This window comes from Hippopotamus amphibius, chromosome 1 (assembly GCF_030028045.1).
Source record: "Hippopotamus amphibius kiboko isolate mHipAmp2 chromosome 1, mHipAmp2.hap2, whole genome shotgun sequence".
Classification (NCBI taxonomy): Eukaryota; Metazoa; Chordata; class Mammalia; order Artiodactyla; family Hippopotamidae; genus Hippopotamus; species Hippopotamus amphibius.
Window position 1 is genome coordinate 217,931,721 of NC_080186.1, and position 20,226 is coordinate 217,951,946.

General features: G+C 38.1%; 1 protein-coding gene across 6 annotated transcripts in view; it reads left to right on the forward strand.

The window, feature by feature from the left end:
• The window catches only part of GFM2 (GTP dependent ribosome recycling factor mitochondrial 2), a 72,575-nt gene that overhangs the window by 6,609 nt on the left and 45,740 nt on the right, over nt 1-20,226 (forward strand). For 4 of the 6 annotated variants that reach the window (XM_057741044.1, XM_057741020.1, XM_057741051.1 and 1 more), the window contains exons 3-8: nt 4,084-4,141; nt 4,602-4,699; nt 8,690-8,815; nt 9,518-9,606; nt 15,302-15,390; nt 17,506-17,566. In XM_057741044.1, coding sequence (XP_057597027.1) covers nt 4,621-4,699; nt 8,690-8,815; nt 9,518-9,606; nt 15,302-15,390; nt 17,506-17,566 — 444 coding nt within the window. In that variant the 5' untranslated portion in view covers nt 4,084-4,141; nt 4,602-4,620. Of the gene's footprint in view, nt 1-1,278; nt 1,364-3,863; nt 3,946-4,083; nt 4,142-4,601; nt 4,700-8,689; nt 8,816-9,517; nt 9,607-15,301; nt 15,391-17,505; nt 17,567-20,226 lie in introns of those variants that run through there. The other 2 variants (XM_057741059.1, XM_057741037.1) reach the window with 2 other exon arrangements.

The following is a 20,226-nucleotide window of genomic DNA, read 5'->3' on the forward strand; positions in this document are numbered from 1 at the left end:
AAGCTATAAATTCATTTTGCTACTTTAAAATCACTTGTGCAGCATTTTGAGACTATCTGTATTCCATTAGTGGCCCAAGGAATTGCACAGTTTTTCTTTAGAGTTTTCATTTCTGATGCTTTCAGACTGGACACTCTGACAGGTGATACTGTCTTACCCTGGTCATTATGAAGCAGAAATTTAAATAGGTTGAGTCTCTTCTCTACTCTTAATATATTTGCTTAGAATAATAGAGTTTTATTGCCAGAAACTTGGTAACTAATGTAGAAATAATACAGAAGGCACAGGTATGCATTTCATGACATCACGAAAGGCAGGTTGTGGCAGCCCAAAACCATTACGTACACTAACTGCAACAATTCCAAATATATTGACAGCCATTAAATGTGTGTCTGGGGCAAATTGATGGGAACATTAGAAGATATCTGGGGAGCTTTTTTTTTTAAATAAATTTATTTTATTTATTTTATTGGCTGTGTTGGGTCTTTTTTGCTGTGCGCGGGCTTTCTTTTTTAGTTGCGGTGAGTGGGGGCTAGTCTTTGTTGCAGTGCATGGGCTCCTCATTGCTGTGGCTTCTCTTGTTACAGAGCACGGGCTCTAGGCGCATGGGCTTCAGTAGTTTCAGTACACAGGCTCAATAGTTGTGGCTCACGGGCTCTAAAGCGCAGGCTCAATAGTTGTGGCACATGGGCTTAGTTGCTCCGCAGCATGTGGGATCTTCCTGGAGCAGGGATCAAACCCGTGTCCCTTGCATTGGCAGGCGGATTCTCAACCACTACGCCACCTAGGAAGCCACCTGGGGAGCTTTTAAAAATGCTATTCCTAGTTCCTCCAACCTACAGCCCTTTCCTGTCCCCCGAATGTTTTTTTAAAAGCTTTCCAGGTGTTTCTAATGTGTAGCCAGTGTTAAAAGGCTAGGTGAAAACACCTATGATTTCAGAGTTCAAGACAGCATTAAAAGAGAAGCAAGGAATATCCAGGGTGAGCAACCTTATTTAACCTTTCTGGCTTGATGGAAACTTTAGGGTTGTTCTCAAATTGCAGCATGCATGTGGGATCTAGTTCCCCAACCAGGGATTGAACCCTGGCCCCTGCATTGGGAGCTCAGAGTCTTACCCCCTGGGCCACCAGGGAAGTCCCTGTGTCGTCACTTTTTAAAAGAATTGGAGTTAATAAACTGGGACTACTATGTGGAGATTCAAAGTGTAGTTATGTTAAAACTACAGTAATAAGTTATGCTATAATAAAATTAACATTGTTTCTTTTTCTCCTCACTAGAACATGTGTTTCTTTAAAATAAGAGCAAATCTGAAAAGATTAAAGCTACATATGCTTCTTGGAAGAAATTACAGTTCCTTGCCAGGTACAAATGTTAAATTCAAAGTGGCTCTCTTTTATTTCTTGGCTATTTCCTTGAGATTATGCAGGGTTGCGGTATTCTGATAGATGCTAAAAGGTAGTACCAGTAGTGTTATGCTCCTCATCTGCTGACCATCCTCATGAGCTGAGCAAAGGGAAGGATTGGTGGCTTGAGGAGCTGGCTCAAAGGTTTAGCAAGTGAGTCTACTTGTAGAGTGCTCTTGCTGTGGGATATTGATTTTCCTCGATCATTTCTGGTTTTTATACATAAGTATTTTCTGTTAATAAAGGTTTAACAGGATAATTTATTTTGAGGGTTCTTAAGAGTGGTTTGGTTTAATATTTATCTGGGATAGATTAGGTTAGATAATATGGCTATTAAAAGTCTGAAGGCTGAGGAACTGACTACAGTTGCCCCTTGAACAACACAGATTTCAACTTTGATATAAGTTCGACCACGTAAGAGTCCACTTATGCAAAATTTTTTCACTAAATGTGTACTACAGAACTATATGATCCATGGTTGATCGAATCTGCCCTGGCGGAGCTGAGGATACAGAGGAACAATGTATGCACAGGGCAGGCTGTAAAGTTATACTCGGATTTCTTTTTTTTTTAATAAATTTATTTATTTATCGGCTGTGTTGGGTCTTCGTTGCTGCACACAGGCTTTCTTTAGTTGCGGCTAGCGGGAGCTACTCTTCATTGTGGTTTGTGGGCTCCTCATTGTGGTGGGTGGCTTCTCTTGTTGCAGAGCACAGGCGCTAGGTGCACAGGCTTCAGTAGTCGTGGCACACAGGCTCAGTAGTTGTGGCGTGTGGGCTTAGTTGCTCCGAGGCATGTGGAATCTTCCTGGAGCAGGGATTGAACCCATGTCCCCTGCATTGGCTGGTGGATTCTTAATCACTTCGCCATCTAGGAAGTGCTGTACTGGGATTTTTGGCTGCACAGGGCTTGGCACTCCTAATTCTCGAATTATTCAAAGGTCAATTGTACTCTAATTCTGAATGTCCTTCTTATGTTTGAAGTAAGCAAGCATGTGGGAGACTCTGAAACTATAGTTGACTCTCTTTTTTCTATTGTTTGTCCTCCTTATTTGCTTTCTTTTCTTTTTTCTTAAGAACTTTTATTGAGATACAATTGACATACAATAAAGTGCATATATTTAAAGTGTACAATTTGATATTTTTTTCTTATTAGTAATGTATATATGGTAATCCCAATCTCCCAATTCATCCTACCCTAACCCCCCCCCCCCCCCATTTTCCCCACTTGGTGTCCATATGTTTGTTTTCTACATCCTGCAAACTGGTTGATTTGTACCGTTTTTCTATATTCCTCATATATGTGTTAATAACGATATTTGTTTTTCTGACTTGCTGCGCTTTGTGTGACAGTCTCTAGGTCCATTCATGTCTTTACAAATGTCGCAATTTCGTTCCTTTCTATGGCTGAGTAATATTCCATTGTATATATGTACCACATCTTTATAATCCATTCATTACAGTTCACTATTGAACAGTGAGGAGATTATAGGCGCTGACCCCTTGAACAGTTGAAAATCACATATAACTTTACAGTCAGTGCACTACATCTGCAGTTCCACATGTGCAGATTCAACCAGCTACAGATAGTATAGTACTGTAGTATGCGTATATTGGAAAATAATCTTCAGATAAGTGGGCCTACACACTTCAAACCTGTGTTGCTCAAGGGTGACCTGTAGCTTCATTCTGTAGCTGTTCTCGTTACCATCTTTGTCATGTAAGAATAATGGAGTAAAAATACCAGTTGGCTGTGTGACTTGTAAAGGCATGTGAATTTAATGGCCTGTGAATTTAATATACACCATTATTGGTGTATATCTGGGTTTCTATATTTTGCCTGTGCAAATTTATCTACAGTAGTACAGATTATCTTTCAGTCTTCAAACTGCCATCAGGTTTTCAAAATATAATAGAAGTCTTCATAAGTTATTGTAGAAATTTGGGAGAACTGGTTTAAATAGCAGGAAGGTATAGATTAAATTTGTAAATGTAACTACGTTGTTTCTTTAGTATTAATAGAATAAATGGTAAGCATGGAGTAAGTCATTATGGACTTTTTTATTCCAGAAATACTATTTGGGTGCCTTTTACAAGCATTAGATTATTATAGCTTCCATTCAGTGATACCTCCCAGGCTGTCTTTAAAAGTATTGTGTCCTTGGAATTGCTGAGAAAGGTAGGTTCCAAGTTGTACAAAAACTCATTATCAGCTGATATGAGTATCACTCTTTGCTCTTCAAGCCTTGACAGTGTAGGTTTGTAGGACTGTGTGTTTTGTTGTTGTTGTTTGGTTTTTCTTTTTTTTTTTTTTGGTTCAAGATCTAGTGCCTGAGGATTATTGTTATGAACATTAATTCTGCTTTTACAATTCTCTTTATAATAGATTTCTGTTTATTATAGAATTGTAGAAGGTGGCAGGATTGCGGTAAATCTATATTCTTCTAAGGATATAATCTAGAAATTGATGTTTAAAAGCTTTATCTTGTTTTATTGTCATCCACAGGCTTTTCTTTAGAGATTGCAAGAAAATAAATTTTAGGTAAATGAGCATTATATTTAGCTTGAATTTTACTATGTTTGGAATTATACTATTTGCTTAAAATTCTTTTAATTTCTTTCACTTATAAATTAAACTGCTTTAAATTTAACAGTTCAATTTTAACACTCTTTCCATTAGGTTTAATAGGAAATGATATCAAGTCCCTTCATTCTATCATCAGTCCTCCTGTTGCTAAGTAAGTACTGTCATTGATATTATCTTTTCCATAGACTGCCATGAAAAGTTACAGGTTTCTCTCACAGGCCTAATTCAGCATTTAGTGAATGCTCTAATTTCTGTAACTTTCTGCCCTAGCTAATTAACAGTAAATAGATGTTGGTATGTATCTTAAAAGCTATTTTCTTGTCTCAATTCATTGCTAAAAATTTTTAATGTAGCAACAGCACACTTTTCATAGAAATAAATATAAGATATTCACAACATTGTAGTTAGCTCTTTTGTTACTTAGCTGTTTTGTCAGAGTAATGTGATAGTGATTTCCATTTTTCTAGTTTTTACACCATTATATAAATTGTTGAAATAATAAACAGCTTTGAAATTTGCACAGCATAGATATTTTGGTATTACAGTTTTAGTAATGTCCACCTTATAATACATGTCCTTTTTTTTTTCTTTTTTTTTTACCTTTTAAACAGAATCCGTAATATTGGAATTATGGCTCATATTGATGCAGGAAAAACTACCACCACAGAAAGAATATTGTATTATTCTGGATACACAAGATCACTGGGAGGTTAGAATGGATTCTTCCTCTCCCCCCACCCTTCCTCCCACATTAGAAAAAACATCATTGGAAAATATTTTGATTAAGAAATTGACCTAGAGATCTTTTTTTTTATTATTATTATTTTTTAATTTTCCTTTGTGCCACACTCCTGCCATCCTGAACTGCTCCCTCCTCTGTCTTCAAGGCCTTCTCCCCCTCGTCACTGGCTAACGAGACTTGTCTTGAGTCCCAGTCAGGCAGCACTTCCTCCAGGAAGCCTTCTTTGACCACCCCACCATGTGTGCCCTTGCAGCCTTTACCCCACACAGCTATAATCATGTCTCCTTGCTAATGTCCCAACAGGATGAGTAACTACTCAAGAGTACAGCCACACCTTATTCATCTCGGTGTCCCCTGTAGTAACTAGCATAGGGTCAGGCACATAACAGGTGCTCAATATATATTTGTTGGATGAATGGGTGAACAGAGGGTCAGTTAGTTATTGGCACAAGGCTAGAACTCAGACCCGTGTCTGCCCTGGAGATCTTGAGTATGGCATGGAGACACTGCTGTCTAAACTACAACATAAAGTTAAGGTAGTTACAGTACTCACTAAAGGGTCTTTTTAGGTTCAATTAAACATTCAGGCTCACAAAACTGTCTTGGGCTACATTTGACACTGGTCTACCCAGAAGGCTATGAGGCAGGAATTATAATTCACTAGCAGATCAGCAATAGGTGTTTCTTTCTACAGAAATTCTTATAGCAGTCTACATAGCTATGTGGGAACTGTCTTCTTTGGCCACCCAAAAGTGGTAGCTTAGTTGCAAGGTAACAAGATTCACAGGAGCTACCCCAGTTTAGAAGATTTATGCCCCCTAGGAATGAGTATCTTTTGTTACAGCTCCATGGACCATCTTTCAGGTTTCCCAAAAGGGGCAGACCATACCCCACTCAGGGAAGCCTAAAACTGTGTATCTTCATCAGGTATTTATAATTCATTATTAATTTTTCCCAGGTCACATGTAGTTTACCAATCAGAAATTATTTTTTCCATAAGTATATTGCTTAGCAATGCAGTTGGCATACTTGTTTTCTGGGCTGTAGGAGAAAAGAGCTGGAAAGTTAACCAGAAGTCAAATTCTCATACAGAACAAGACAAGATTTCATTAATCCCTAAACCCCAGTGATAGTATTATTTACCTAAGTTTTGAATTTACTTTTTATTATAGTATGTCAGACACTGTGGTTCTTGGGACTTCCCTGGCAGTCCACTGATTAAGACTCCAAGCTCTCAGTGCAAGGGACACGGGTTCAATCCCTGCTTGAGGAACTAAGATCCCACATGCTGCATGGCCAAAAATAAAATAAAAAACAAAACAAATGAAACTGTGGTTCTTTTTTTTTCTCCCTCCCTACAAACTGTGGTTCTTGCCCAGGCATGCACATTTAATGCTCATGTATCTTAAAGATTTTGCTTTGTTTTGTTTTTAAATAACCTTGCCCTAGCTCCACTCTGAAAATTAAGATTCAGCTTGTCTGGATATTTTGAAACCGTGTATTTGACTCATACACATTTATGATTGTTCTGTTTCTCTGATGAATCAACCCTTTTATCATCATGAAGTGCCTTTCTTTATCTCTGGTGAAATGTTTGTTTTCAGATTTGACGAGGTCATCAGGTCCATAATACCAGAAGTAGAAATTAATGTCTTTTTCAAAAGCTCCACAGTGATTTTGAAATGTGCTCTATTGAGAACCATTTCTCTAGACCTTTGGAATTGACTGAGACTTAATATTTATAGAGGAGAAAACCACTCAGGATTAGAATCTTCATGATGATAGGTTCCTAAATGTATAAGCACATGAATTTCTCATAGAATTTATGGCTGTGTAAATGGGGAAATAACAGACAGCAAAACACTGCACATTGTTAGACTTCCTCTTTTGTGTCACAAATCTGATTGGACTCCTTCCCTCACATCCTCTGATTGTATCCTTGAAGCAAGGGTCCAGATGAGGTAGATGCAGGCAGTTTTCAAGTTAACTTTTTTTTAAATTGTGGTTAAAAAAAAAAACACATAAAATTTACCATTTTAACCATTTCTTAGTGTTCAGTTCAGTAGTGTCGAGTGTATTCACACTGTCTGCAACTGTTCTTCAGAACTTTTTCATCTTGCAAAATCCAAACTATATGCCCATTAAACAGCAGCTCCCCATTTCCCCCTCTGCCCAGACCCTGGAAACCACCCTTATATCAATACTTTCTTTTTCTATGAATCTGACTTCTCTAGGAATATGTGTACATATATATATTTACTATACATATATATTTAATACACACACACACTTTATGTTTTGAGGTTCTTTTCTGGTTCAGGCCAGGGGCTTAGAAACTATCCAAACTGTGGCAGAATTTGTTGATCCAAGGTTGATTTTATGAATCATTTGTGTAATCATAGAGAAATAACAGGAAATAAAGATCTTTATCTTTGTGCAAATTGTTATTTTTTGAGTGTCTTAGAAACTTACTGCCTTATTTAGAACCTTTGGTTAGTTGTTTGGTCTTTGTCTTTTTAATGATGTTTGTTTTCTTGGTTAGTTATATTGTGAATAACTGACCATGCTGACAGTTCTTTAACATTCATATTTGGCGTTGATAACAGATACAGTTTTCTGTTTTCCCTCCGTTGGTGCATATGTGTATGTATATTTGTTTACACATGTACACACACAAAAATGATATGGAATAACTAGTTAACATTTTAGAGGTTTAATGCAGACATAAGTAGTGGTAGTATAAGGCCACGATAACTTGGAGTTTGAGTGGTAAAGATCAGTTCTTTGTCATTTCTTTTACTGAATAAGAATAAAATGCATAATTCAAGAATTTTACTGCAGAGTAATTTGAGTGACATTTTTGGTAGTCAGGATAAATTTTATCCATGACTTTATACTATAGAAGACTTTATTTGTATTTGTATAAATGAATCCTTTTGGGAAAATTTAGTAATGAGAAGCGTTTGTAACAGATGATTTAACTTTGGGGGCATTTTTTCTTTATTCCATGCAGCTACCATTTACTGAGCTAAGTACTTTATACACAAGGGTGAGTCAAAAATTATCTGCACTCCAGTTATATTAAAACTTCTATAAATTCTGCAGCCAGAGTGTGGATAATTTTTGACTCACCCTCGTATATAGTCTCATTTCATTCTTATAACAACCCAGCATGGTTGGCTTTATTAGCCGTATTTTACAAACTAGGTTAAATAACTTGCTCAAGATTGTAGAAAAGTAAGTGATAAAGTTGGGGTTTAAATTTGGTTTGTCTGTGCTCTTTTTTAAAAAAAATTAATTTTTGGCTGCATTGGGTCTTTTTTGTGGTGCGAGGGCCTCTCATTGCGGTGGCTTCTCTTGTTGCAGAGCACAGGCTCTAGGCTCGCGTACTGCAGTAGTTGTGGCACATGGGCTTAGTAGTTGTGGCTTGCGAGCTCCAGAGTGCAGGCTCAGTAGTTGTGATGCATGGGCTTAGTTGCTCTGCGGCAAGTGGGATCTTCCCGGACCAGGGATTGAACCTGTGTAATGTGCATTGGCAGGTCGATTCTTAACCGCTGCACCACCAGGGAAGTCCCTGTCTGTGCTCTTTTATGGCATTACTCTGCCTCCTGTCAAGGGATCAGTTGTGAAGAATGTCAGATAAAGACGGGATGATGAAAGTTAAAACTAGGGAAAGAAATGAAAAGTATATGGTTCAGTAAAATTAAAATATTTAAAGAATTTAATCTTAGTTATTACAGAAAAATTATTTTTATGGGAAAATTACTCATCTGCTGAAAAAGCTTTTCCTAGAATGACGATTTATTTGAGGAAAGATTAAAGGCTCTAAATATTAAACCAAATGTTTTATGAACAGTTTTTCTTAAAGCAAATTAAACTATGTCAGGTAGATATCAAAGACCTATAAAATATGTTAATACTTGCTTTTAAGTCTATGTCATTTTTTTTCCTGGTTAGATGTTGATGATGGAGACACGGTGACAGATTTCATGGCTCAAGAACGAGAACGAGGCATAACTATTCAATCAGCTGCTGTTACATTCGATTGGAAGGGGTATAGAATCAATCTAATTGATACACCAGGTATGGTGCTGTTTCAGCAATACAGAGGTGCTGCGTTATTTTGAGGTTTTTTTGTTTGTGTATATGTTTTTTTTTAACTGTAAAAAATCCATATATCATAAAATTCAGTCTTAACCATTTAAGTGTACAGTTTAGTAGTGTTAAGTATGTTCACATTATTATGAAATGGATCTCCAGAACTTTATCATTTTGTTGAAGTGAAATTCTATACCCATTAAACAACTTCTCTTTGTCCCCTCCCCTGACCCTTGGTAATCACCATTCTACTTTCTAGATCTATGAGATTGACTATTTTAGATACCTCTTATAAGTGGAATCGTACATTCTTTGTCCTTTTGTGACTGGCTTATTTCACTTAGCAAAATTTTTCAGGGTTCACCCATGTATTAGCCTGTGACAGGATTTCCTTCCTTTTCAAAGCTGTGTAGTATTCTGTTATCCATAAGTAGCACATTTTATATATATATACCCTTCATCCATTGATGGATATTTAGTTTGCTTCTACTTCTTGGCTAATGTGAATAGTGCTGTTCTGAACCTGGAGATTTAAAATATCTCTTTGAGATTATCCTTTCAATTCTTTTGGATATATATCCAAAAGTGGGATTGCTGGATCATGTGGTGGTGGTGGTGGTGGTGGTGGTATTAGTGGTGGTGGTGGTTTAAAGATTTTAGCTATTATATTTCTCATCTTTTTCTTAGGTCATGTGGACTTTACCTTGGAGGTTGAGCGCTGCCTAAGAGTGTTGGATGGTGCAGTGGCTGTGTTTGATGCCTCTGCTGGTGTAGAGGTAAAAAATATTGCCAAAGTAAAGTGAAGATAGAACAGCATGATTTTTTTAAAAAGTAGAATGCTTCAGATTGATTTAACTGTAACCCTTTATTTGGTAAGCTCAAAGTGATGTTACTATAACTCTTTATTTGGTAAGCTCATATAAATCCAATTATGGTTAAAGGAATTTGATATTTAATATTGAGATGTGATCTATGAGGGTAAGTCAAAAATTATCCACACTCCAGTTATGTTAAAACTTCTGTTGGCCGCACTGTCTTATCAGTGCTTTCTGTTCAAGACTACTGTCTCTCCAGTCACTGCTGTGCAGGTATGAACATGTTACATCAGTTCATTTGTAACTACAGGGCGAGCAAAAATGGATGCCCCACTTGTGATTTGCACGAAAGAAGAGCAGCGTGCAGTGACTCATTTTTTGTGATCTGAGGATGTGCCTATCCGCACACTTCTGCCCACACTGTTGACACTCTGCAGAAACTTCATTTTGAGGTGTTAAAGCATCCCCCCCACGGTCCTGATCTTGCTCCATTGGACTTTCACCTGTTTGGTCCCCTGAAAGCAGCCCTACAAGAACAAAGATTCACTTCTGATGAAGAAGTGAAGACAGCAGTGCATTCGTGGCTCACAGCTCAGCCTAAAACATTTTTTTAATGAGGGAATACGAAAGCTTGTTGACAGATGGACAGTGTATTGAAAAGCAAGGAGATTATGTTGAAAAATGATGTATTGTCTTTTCTAAAAGTTAATCAAAATAAATTCTACAGCCAGAGTGTGGATAATTTTTCACTCATCTTCATATATATGGTCTCATATACTTCTTAGTAAAAGGAAAAGAAAGTTTGCTTTTCTGTAGGAAATATGAAAGTTTTGAGAACTGTGAAGAGCCTGAGATTCTTACTTTCAAGCTAACAAGTTAGTCTGCCATAGTTTTGTGGATTCTGGCAGAAGACACGAGATTCCTGAGTCAGGGATGAAGGACTTTATTAGTCACTGAAATAGAAATATCCAGAGTACCAGCATTTCCTTGTGTTGGTTCCTCAAGCTCTAATTCCCGTAGGGCAACAAAATTCAGGTGAGCACTGCATATGCAGTGGAACCCCGTGCTTAAAGAATGCAATTATTTTATAATGGGCAGTAAACATCCGGCTCTTTGCTCTGAAGGGATACATTATATTCCAGGATTATAAGCCAACCTACCTTTTGCTCTGGAGGGAGACACTATCGTATACAAAAGGTAGTCCAGAACAAAGGCAGTCAGTGCTACTCCTAACAAAACATGTAGAAACATGAGTGACCCATGAAGGATTTTCTCCAAAAACTTAAAATAAAGCTCCTTGAATAAATCCTGAAAATGGGTTTATAATAAATTATTGCTACTGGGGTCAGTTATGCTCTCTTTAGCTGGTACTCCATTTGTTTCATAATCTCAAAATTAGCTTTATCTTGAATATAGAACCCATATTAGTTCTTCTAATCCTAAAATTACTAAAAGCAATACTTTAGTTAAGGGATCAAAATCAACATCCCCCAAAATGGGACAAATTGACACCATGGGCCTCCTGATATGATGCACTAAGAAGGATACAACATTACCTATGTTGTATTCCTGGCAAAAAAGTTTGGCCCAAATCATGAGAAAACAAGCAAATCTAAATTGAAAGATATTCTGCAAAACAACTGGCCAAGACTTTTCAGAAATTGAAAAAAAAAATGTTTTAATGTAAGGAAAATGAATGATTGGGGTTGGGGGAAAGCTGGAAAACTATTCTAGATTAAAGGATTCTAAAGAGACAAGAAAACTAAATGTAATATATCCTCTTTGGCTGAATCCTGGGTCAAAAAGAAAAAGTTACAAAGGACATCGTTGAGAAAATTAGAAATTTGAATATGCAATATATGCATTAAAGTATTATGTCAACTTAAATTTTCCTGAATGTGGTCTTTGTAATTGATTATGTAGGAGAATGTCCTTATTCTTAGGAAATGCATGCTGAAGTATTTAGAATTGAAGTGTCGTGGAATCTGCAACTTGCTTTCATGGTTCAGTTAGTTCATATTGTGTTAGTTTGGGTACTTTGAGCAGTAGATGCCAAGATGGGGTTAGACTTATAGGAGATTATTGTGGGGGGGGGGGGATGCTTATGAAGAATAAGGGAGAAAAGAGAGAAGTGGGAGAGGGTGTTCAGATCACAGGGCAGGTTGACGCCTGTGAAGGAGAGGGAGAAGGAAGGGGATTGGGCAAGAAGAGTCTCAGGAGACAGCACAGTTCCAGAAGGGTATGGCTGTGCTCATGGGGATTCCTCAAGTCAGAGTTACCTGTTAGAGGAGCCCATGTCTTGTGGGAATAGGCCCACATTAGTACTTATGCTGAGTTCAGTCATTAGCTGGAAACAGCCCCCAAGAAGGTGGGCCTTGAGAAAACATGGTGGTTAATCTAGAAGGGTAACAGTTGGGACCATCAGTTAATCATACTCTTCATGGTAGTTCCAAGTGGCACATTTTCACTGCCACCATACACGTAATATGTGCATATGCACGTGTTTATAGAGAAAGAGAAAAGGGAAGTGTAACAAAATGTTAGTATTTGGTGAATCTAGGTGAAGAGTACATGGATATTTATTGTACTATTCTTTCACCTTTTTTATAGATTTGAAGTGTTTCAAAATGAAAAGTTGGAGGGGAAATAATACAGTTATTGAAAGCCCCACCTGAGGACCCCTGACAGACAGTGATATTTGCTTGATAAACCTGACACTGATGTCTGAGGTTGATTATACACTTATTATTTCTGTTTCTTTGAGTCATTTCATTTCCTACTGGTTGTATCCTTCTTGTCATTATAACTTCTTTACATAAATTTGACACTTAATGATTCAGACAGATTGCATTATTTACAAAATTAAAATATGCTGTAATAGGAAGTTTTTGAATTTATGATACAGGAGGCTTTTGTTTGCTAAAACAGTAGATGGGCTTTTAGCTGGCAGGTGGGGTAATGAGAATTTTTGTCTTATTTTTTAGTATGTTTTGTTTTGGGGAAATTTGTGACATATCCCCCCCCGCCACACACATAAAACTTAGTTTGGAGTGGATCATAGTTTTAAGCTAAATCATACTGTTAAGCTAACCTTCTGGAAGAAAAAGAAAGTATCTTAACAACCTTGGTGGGGAGGGGGGTAGGTAACAATTTCTTACAGAAGACACAAGACACTTAAAACAAAAAAGGTTGATTCATTGGACCGCCTCAAAATTACGTTTGAAACTTTAAAAAAAAGGAGGGGGGGGCGGGGACTTCCCTGGTGGTCTAGTAGGTAAGACTCCAATGCTCCCAATGCAAGGGGCCCAGATCAGGGAAGTAGATCCCGCATGCATGCCACAACTAAGAAGTCCACATGCTGCAAGAAAGATCCCACGTGCCACAACTAAGGCCGGATGAAGCCTAAATAAATAAATATTAAAAAAAGAAGAAGATGGGGGGGACTCAAGGGGGGGGGGGAGTCAAGGGAGGGAGGGAATACTGGGATATGTGTATAAAAACAGATGATTGAACTTGGTGTACCCCCCAAAAAATAATAATAAAAAAAAAGAAGAGTGAATTTAAAAAGGCAAGGCTTTCAGAAATAGAGACACAGATGTAGAGAACAAACATATGGACATCAAGTGGGGAAAGTGGGGAGGGTTGGGGGGGAATGAATTGGGAGATTGGGATACCAAATTGTACTCTCTAAATAGATGCAGTTTATTGTATGTTAACTGTATCTCAATAAAAGTTCTTAAAAAAAAAGGCAAGGCTTAGACTGTGAGAAAACTTAGATAAAATATTATATGAATGTTAAAATTCCAGAGTGCAATAATACTTGATTATGTAGAAAATATTATTGTCTTAGGAAGTATGTGCTGAAATTTTCACAGTACGTGTGTGTGACCAAGGACTTGTATTCAGAGTATATGAAGAACTGCATATCAATAATAAAAACTAACAACCCAATTAAAAAAAAAGACAAAGGACTTGAATGGATACTTCACCAAAGAAGATGTGAATGACCAGTAAGAACATGAAAAGATGCTCAGTCTCATTGGTGATTAGGGAAATGCAAATTAAAATTACAAAGAGAGGCCATCTTATACCCACAAGAATGTCTAAAATTAAAAAGAAATGATGGTAAATCTTGTTGAGGATGTGGAGTAACTGGAGCTCTCATATACATTGTTGGTGGGACTGTAAAATATTATAACCACTTTGGAAGACTATTTGGCAGTTTCTTATAAATATGCACTTTGTCCTATAACCCAGCAATTCTACTCCATCTTTATCCAAGGGAATGAAAACATTTGTTCACTAAAGATTTGTTCAGAATATTTATAGCAGCTAAATTCGTGATAGCTGCAAACTAGAAACAACACAGTACACATCCATATGTGGATAGAAAAAGTGGTACATTTATACAAAGGAATCTAGCAGTGAAAATGAGCCAGTGTACCCAACAACGTGAATGAATGTCAAAAACATGTTGGATGAAAGAAGCCATGCTACTTATGTGAGGTTCAAGAATAGGCAGAATGAATGTGTGGTGACAGAAATCGAAACAGGTTGCTATGAGGGGTGGAACATAAAAATCTCTAATGTTCTATATGTTCTATCTCCTTATTGGGGTAGTAGTTACACAGGTATGTGCATTATCAAAATTCATTGAAGTATATACTTAAAATCCGTTTTGACCCTTGAACAACGTGGATTTGAACTTTATGGGTCCGTGTATATGGATTTTTTTCACTAAATATGGACTTCAGAACTACATAAGCCATGGTTGGTTGAATCCACAGATGCAGAACTGCAGATAGGGAGGGCCAACTGTAAAGCTGTAAGTGGATTTTTGACTTTGCGGAAATTGGCACTCCTAATCCCTGTGTTGTTCAAGGGTCAACAGTATTTTATTGTATATAAATTTTACCTAATAAAACAAGTGAGAAACTGGCTTCTGTTTTAACCATGTCGGCACATTAGGCTTTTAATGCTCTGCTAAAGGGCTATTAGACTCTACTAGGCAAACCATATTTAACATGTACAGAAAGTGGAATTAAAAGAAGCCAAATAGAAAAGTATATGAGAAATGTAACTTAGAAATACAGGTATGAGCTTCCTTTTTCCCCCTTAAATCCTCTTCAGTTTACGTGAACATTCAGACATTCACAGTGAAAATACATGGTTTTTATAGTAGCATTTTATATAGTACATTCCTATTTATTCCTTTTATATCACAGCTGTCTGAATTAAGGCAAAAGTCCATATTTCACAGATCAGAAAACTGATGAGTTCAGTATTGTGTGACATTACTAAGTAAGTATGATTGTTACTAAGTCAGGTGAAGCCAAACAAAAAGTAGGTCTTGTAATTCTTGGTTAAGTCTTCTTTCTGTGACTTCTAGTACTTCCCAGTTGTTAATTCCTTTTGTGTCAAAACCTTGTTCACCCAAAGTATTCTCAGTTTGAAGCATAATCTTCAGTCATACTTGATCATTTTAACTGTTTTAACCTGATAGCAGAAGAGTGGGTCTGGAGGTATATGTGCAATGGCACTAATTCTGTGCTAGAATAGGGCCCAATTCCATGTTATAATAGAGTCTTAGTTCTGCTTATTCTGTGTGTAGTAACAGTTATTTTTGTCATATATGTGTTTTTTTCCTTTGCTTTAGGCACAAACTCTTACAGTATGGAGGCAAGCTGATAAGCACAAGATACCTCGAATCTGTTTTTTAAACAAGATGGACAAAATTGGAGCAAGGTATTTAAAGTGTGTTTCTTTGGCTTATCAAAGTAAGAATACGATTTGAGCTTTTAGTGCACTATAACTTAAATTTAGAAATAGCTGTTCCCTATAAAGTATAACTATCCCATGGAATCCCAATTGAATTCCATTTAAAAAAAATTTCAAAGCAGTTGATTCATAGGTAAAGTAACAATGTGGGCTTAATAGAGAGCTGATAGATGATGAATCATTCTGATTCTAAGGTAGAGAGGCTTTCTCCTATTTTCTAGACTCCTGACAGAGTGATGTCTTGCTGATTCCACTGGTTTTATTTATTTATTTATTTTTAATTAATTAATGTGGTTATGCTGGGTCATTGTTGCGGCAGGTGTGCTTCTTAGTTGCGGCTTGCTGACTCCTTAGTTGCGGCATGGAAACTCATAGTTGCACCATGCATATGGGATCTAGTTCCCTGACCAGGGATGGAAACCAGGCCCCCTGCATTGGGAGCATGGAATCTTAAGCACTGCGCCACCAGGGAAGTCCCCCACTGGTTCTGTTTAGAGCTGTATGGTCAAGTCCTTGTATTGCTGAATGTTACGGTGCTTCCTGTCATTGCTAACAGTAGAGGGTAGAGAATTGTTTCCTCTAGTTGCCTGAGAGAATGGTGTTCTTCCTTGTAAACTACTAGGTAAAATGTTCTCAATGAAAGGAAACTAGGAGAGGAGAATGTAGATATTTTGAGACCTACATATAGGGCAAAATAGTTAATGCTGAGATGTAGTGGTAATACTGCAGACTTACAGAGTGGTAATCCAAAATGGATACGTTGTTCTGAGAACAGAATTCAGATAATCAAGAATATATGAAGGATTTGGTGAAGATGTGAAAGGCAAGAATTAAGAATTCAAAGGATTCTGGGAAAATGTGAAAGGGAAAGATCCTTATCTGTGATATGCGAGTGGTAGTAAGAAAACATAAACTGTATCTCTCCTGATACCACACAGTATGCTTTGTGTTTCTGTAACTCTACAGTAATTCTAAGGCTGCTGGTTTAAATGACTTTTATCTTGATTAGTAAAAGCACAGCAACCTTCAAAATGTGCTAGGCTTAGGTTCGGACCCTGTTGTCTTTGGAATTCCTTGAGGTTGATGGAAGCACTACTTATACTGACTGAAGCACCTGTGATGATGGGGCCAGAGATGATGATACTAGGCTGCTTCTTAAAGACATCGGGACCAGAATGATCTGCATGTGTGTATGAAATCAGCCTACGTGTCAAAGATGGCATGTGTGCCATAGGTAGCCAGCCCTAGTGTTAGCATAGAAATGAACAGTGTAGGGCTTCCCTGGTAGCATAGTGGTTAAGAATCCGCCTGCCAATGCAGGGGACACAGGTTTGATCCCTGTTCCAGGAAGATCCCACATGCCGTGGAGCAACTAAGCCCGTGCTCCACAACTACTGAGCCTGCACTCTAGAGCCCACAAGCCACAACTAATGAGCCCATGCACCGCAACTACTGAAGCCTACTCACTTAAAGCCTGTGCTCCACAACAAGAGAAGCCACCACAATGAGCAGCCCACGAACCATGACAAAGAGTAGCCTCTGCTCACCGCAACTAGAGAAAGCCTGTGTGCAGCAATGAAGATCCAACACAGCCAATAAATAAATAAATAAATTAATTAATTAATTTAAAAAAAGAAATGAACAGCGTAGCGTATGATATGAAGGCCTGATATAAAATTATAGAAAGATTAGGCTGGCTCTTGGAAGAAAGTGGGCAGCCATGTGTGATAACAAATGTAGTTGTTAGAAGAATCTTTGACTTGTAATCACAAATCTTGAGTTTGAATTTTAACTCCAGTTAATTATGTGTGACCTTGATCAATTCATTTAACCTTAATCTCAAACTTTAGTTAAATGAAGCTCACAATAATAATAATACCCTAAATACCTGTGTAGCTGAATTATGGAAGATACTCAATCACTGTTATCTGAAATTAACAATAGAGGATTAGACAATATGTTGTCCTCTGGAAAATTGTTACATGGTGAATGTTAGGAATAATTTAGGGTTATAATTTTAGAGAACATTCTTAAATCCTGTTTTAAGAACCTTAACTTTTCAAATTATTTTACTTTGTACAGTTTTAACTATGCAGTTGAAAGCATCAGGGAGAAGTTGAAGGCAAAGCCTTTGCTTTTACAGGTTGGTTGATTAATATGTGGTTTATTAATATGAACAGATCCTTCTCAGTGTCCTCATCAGTTTATATTATTGTGGCATGTTATATATATTTTGAAGCTATCTCAAATCCTTTTGGAAGAAGTTAGAGTATATATAGAATTAGGTGTAGATTGAGAGATAGGATCAAGGTGGCAGAGTAGGAGGACGTGCCCTCACTCCCTCTTGCAAGAGCACCAGAATTACAACTAACTGCTGAACAGTTATCGACAGAAAGACACTGAAATTCACCAAAAAAGACACCCCACATCCAGAGACAAAGGAGAAGCCACAATGAGATGGTAGGAGGGGCGCAATCGCATTAAAATCAAATCCCATAAATGCTGGGTGGGTGACTCACAAACTGGAGAACAGTTATACTGCAGAAGTCCACCCACTAAAGTGAGGTTTCTGAGCCCCACCTCAGGCTTCCCAACCTGGGAGTCCAGCAATGGGAGGAGGAAACCCCAGAGAATCAGACTTTGAAAGCCAGTGGGTTTTGATTGCAGGACCTCCACAGGACTGGAGGAAATAGAGACTGCACTCTTGGAGGGCACACAAAAAAGTGTGCTCACCAGGACCCAGGGGGAAGGAGCAGTGACCCCATAGGAGACTGAACCAGACCTACCTGCTGGTGTTGGAGGGTTGCCTGTAGAGGTGGGGGGCAGCTGTGGCTCACTGAGGAGATGGGCACTGGTGGCAGGGGTTCTGGGAAGTGCTCACTGGTGTTAGCCCTCCCAGAGTCTGCCATTAGCCCCACCAAAGAGCCTGTAAGCTCCAGTGCTAGGTAGCCTCAGGCCAAACAGCCAACAAGGTGGGAACACAGCCCCACCCACTGGCAGACAAGCAGATTAAAGTCTTACTGAGCTGCGCCCACCCAGCCCTACCCACCATCAGTCCCTCCCATCAGGAAGCACGCACGAGCCTCCTAGATCGCTTCCTCCACAAGAGGGCAGACAGCAGTATCAAGCAGTATCAGCAGTATTTCGTCTTGTGGAACTGAAAACCGCAGCCACAGAAAGACAGAGAAGATGAAAAAGCAGACGACTTTGTACCAGATGAAGGGACAGGATAAAACCCCAGAAAAACAACTAAATGAAGAGGAGTTAGGCACTCTTCCAGAAAAAGAATTCAGAATAATGATGGTGAAGATGATCCAGGACTTTGAAAAAAGACTGGATGCAAAGATGGAAAAGTTTACCAAAGACCTAGAAGAATTAAAGAGCAAACAAACAGAGATATGCAACACAATAATGGAAATGAAAAATACACTAGAAGGAACCAATAGCAGATTAACTGAGGCAGAAGGGCAAATAAGTGACCTGGAAGACAGAATGGTGATCATCACTGATTCGGAAAAGAATAAAGAATGAAAAGAACTGAAGACAGCCTAAGAGACCTCTGGGACAATGTTAAACGCACCAACATTCGCATTATAGGGGTCCCAGAAGGAGACGAGAGAGAGAAAGGACCCGAGAAAATATAATCTCCTGGAAGAGATTATAGTTGAAAACTTCCCTAACATGGGAAAGGAAATAGCCACCAAAGTCCAGGAAGCGCAGAGAGTCCCAAGCAGGATAAACCCAAGGAGAAACACGCCAAGACATATAGTAGTCAAATTGACAAAAATTAAAGACAGAGAAAAGTTATTAAAAGCAACAAGGGAAAAACAACAAATAACATACAAGGGAACTCCCATAAGGTTAGTAGCTGATTTCTCAGCCAGAAACTCTGCAAGCCAGAAGGGAGCAGCATGATATATTTAAAGTGATGAAAGGGAAGAAGCTACAACCAAGAATACTCTGCCCAGCAAGGATCTCATTCAGATTCAACGGAGAAATCAAAAGCTTTACAGACAAGCAACAGCTAAGAGAATATAGCACCACCAAACCAGCCCTACAACAAATGCTAAAGGAGCTTCTCTAAGTGGGAAACATAAGAGAAGAAAAGGACCTACAAAAACAGCAACAAAACAATTAAGAAAATGGTACTAGGAACATACATATCGATAATTACCTTGAATGTAAATGGACTAAGTGCATCAACCAAAAGACACAGACTGGCTGAATGGATACAAAAACAAGACCCATATATATGCTGTCTACAAGAGACCCACTTCAGACCTAGGGACACATACAGACTGAAAGTGAGGAGATGGAAAAAGATATTCCATGCAAATGGAAATCAAAAGAAAGCTGGAGTAGCAATAGTCACATCAGATAAAATAGACTTTAAAATAAAAAATGTAACAAGAGACAAGAAAGGACATTACATAAAGATCAAGGGATCCATCCAAGAAGAGGAGATGACAATTATAAATATATGTGCACCCAACATAGGAGCACCTCAATACATAAGGCAAATGCTAACAACTATGAAAGAGGAAACTCAAGGCAGAAATAGAGACACAGTTGTAGAGAACAAACTTATGGACACCAAGTGGGGAAAGCGGGGAGGGTTGGGGGGGAATGAATTAGGAGATTGGGATACCAAATTTTACACTCTAAATATATGCTGTTTATTGTCTGTTAACTGTATCTCAATAAAAGTTCTTAAAAAATAAAAATAAGAAAAGAAGTAGGTGTAGATTATGGTAATAATGATAAGAGACATTGGGGGGATGGGGGGGAGTAGGGAAAGATAAA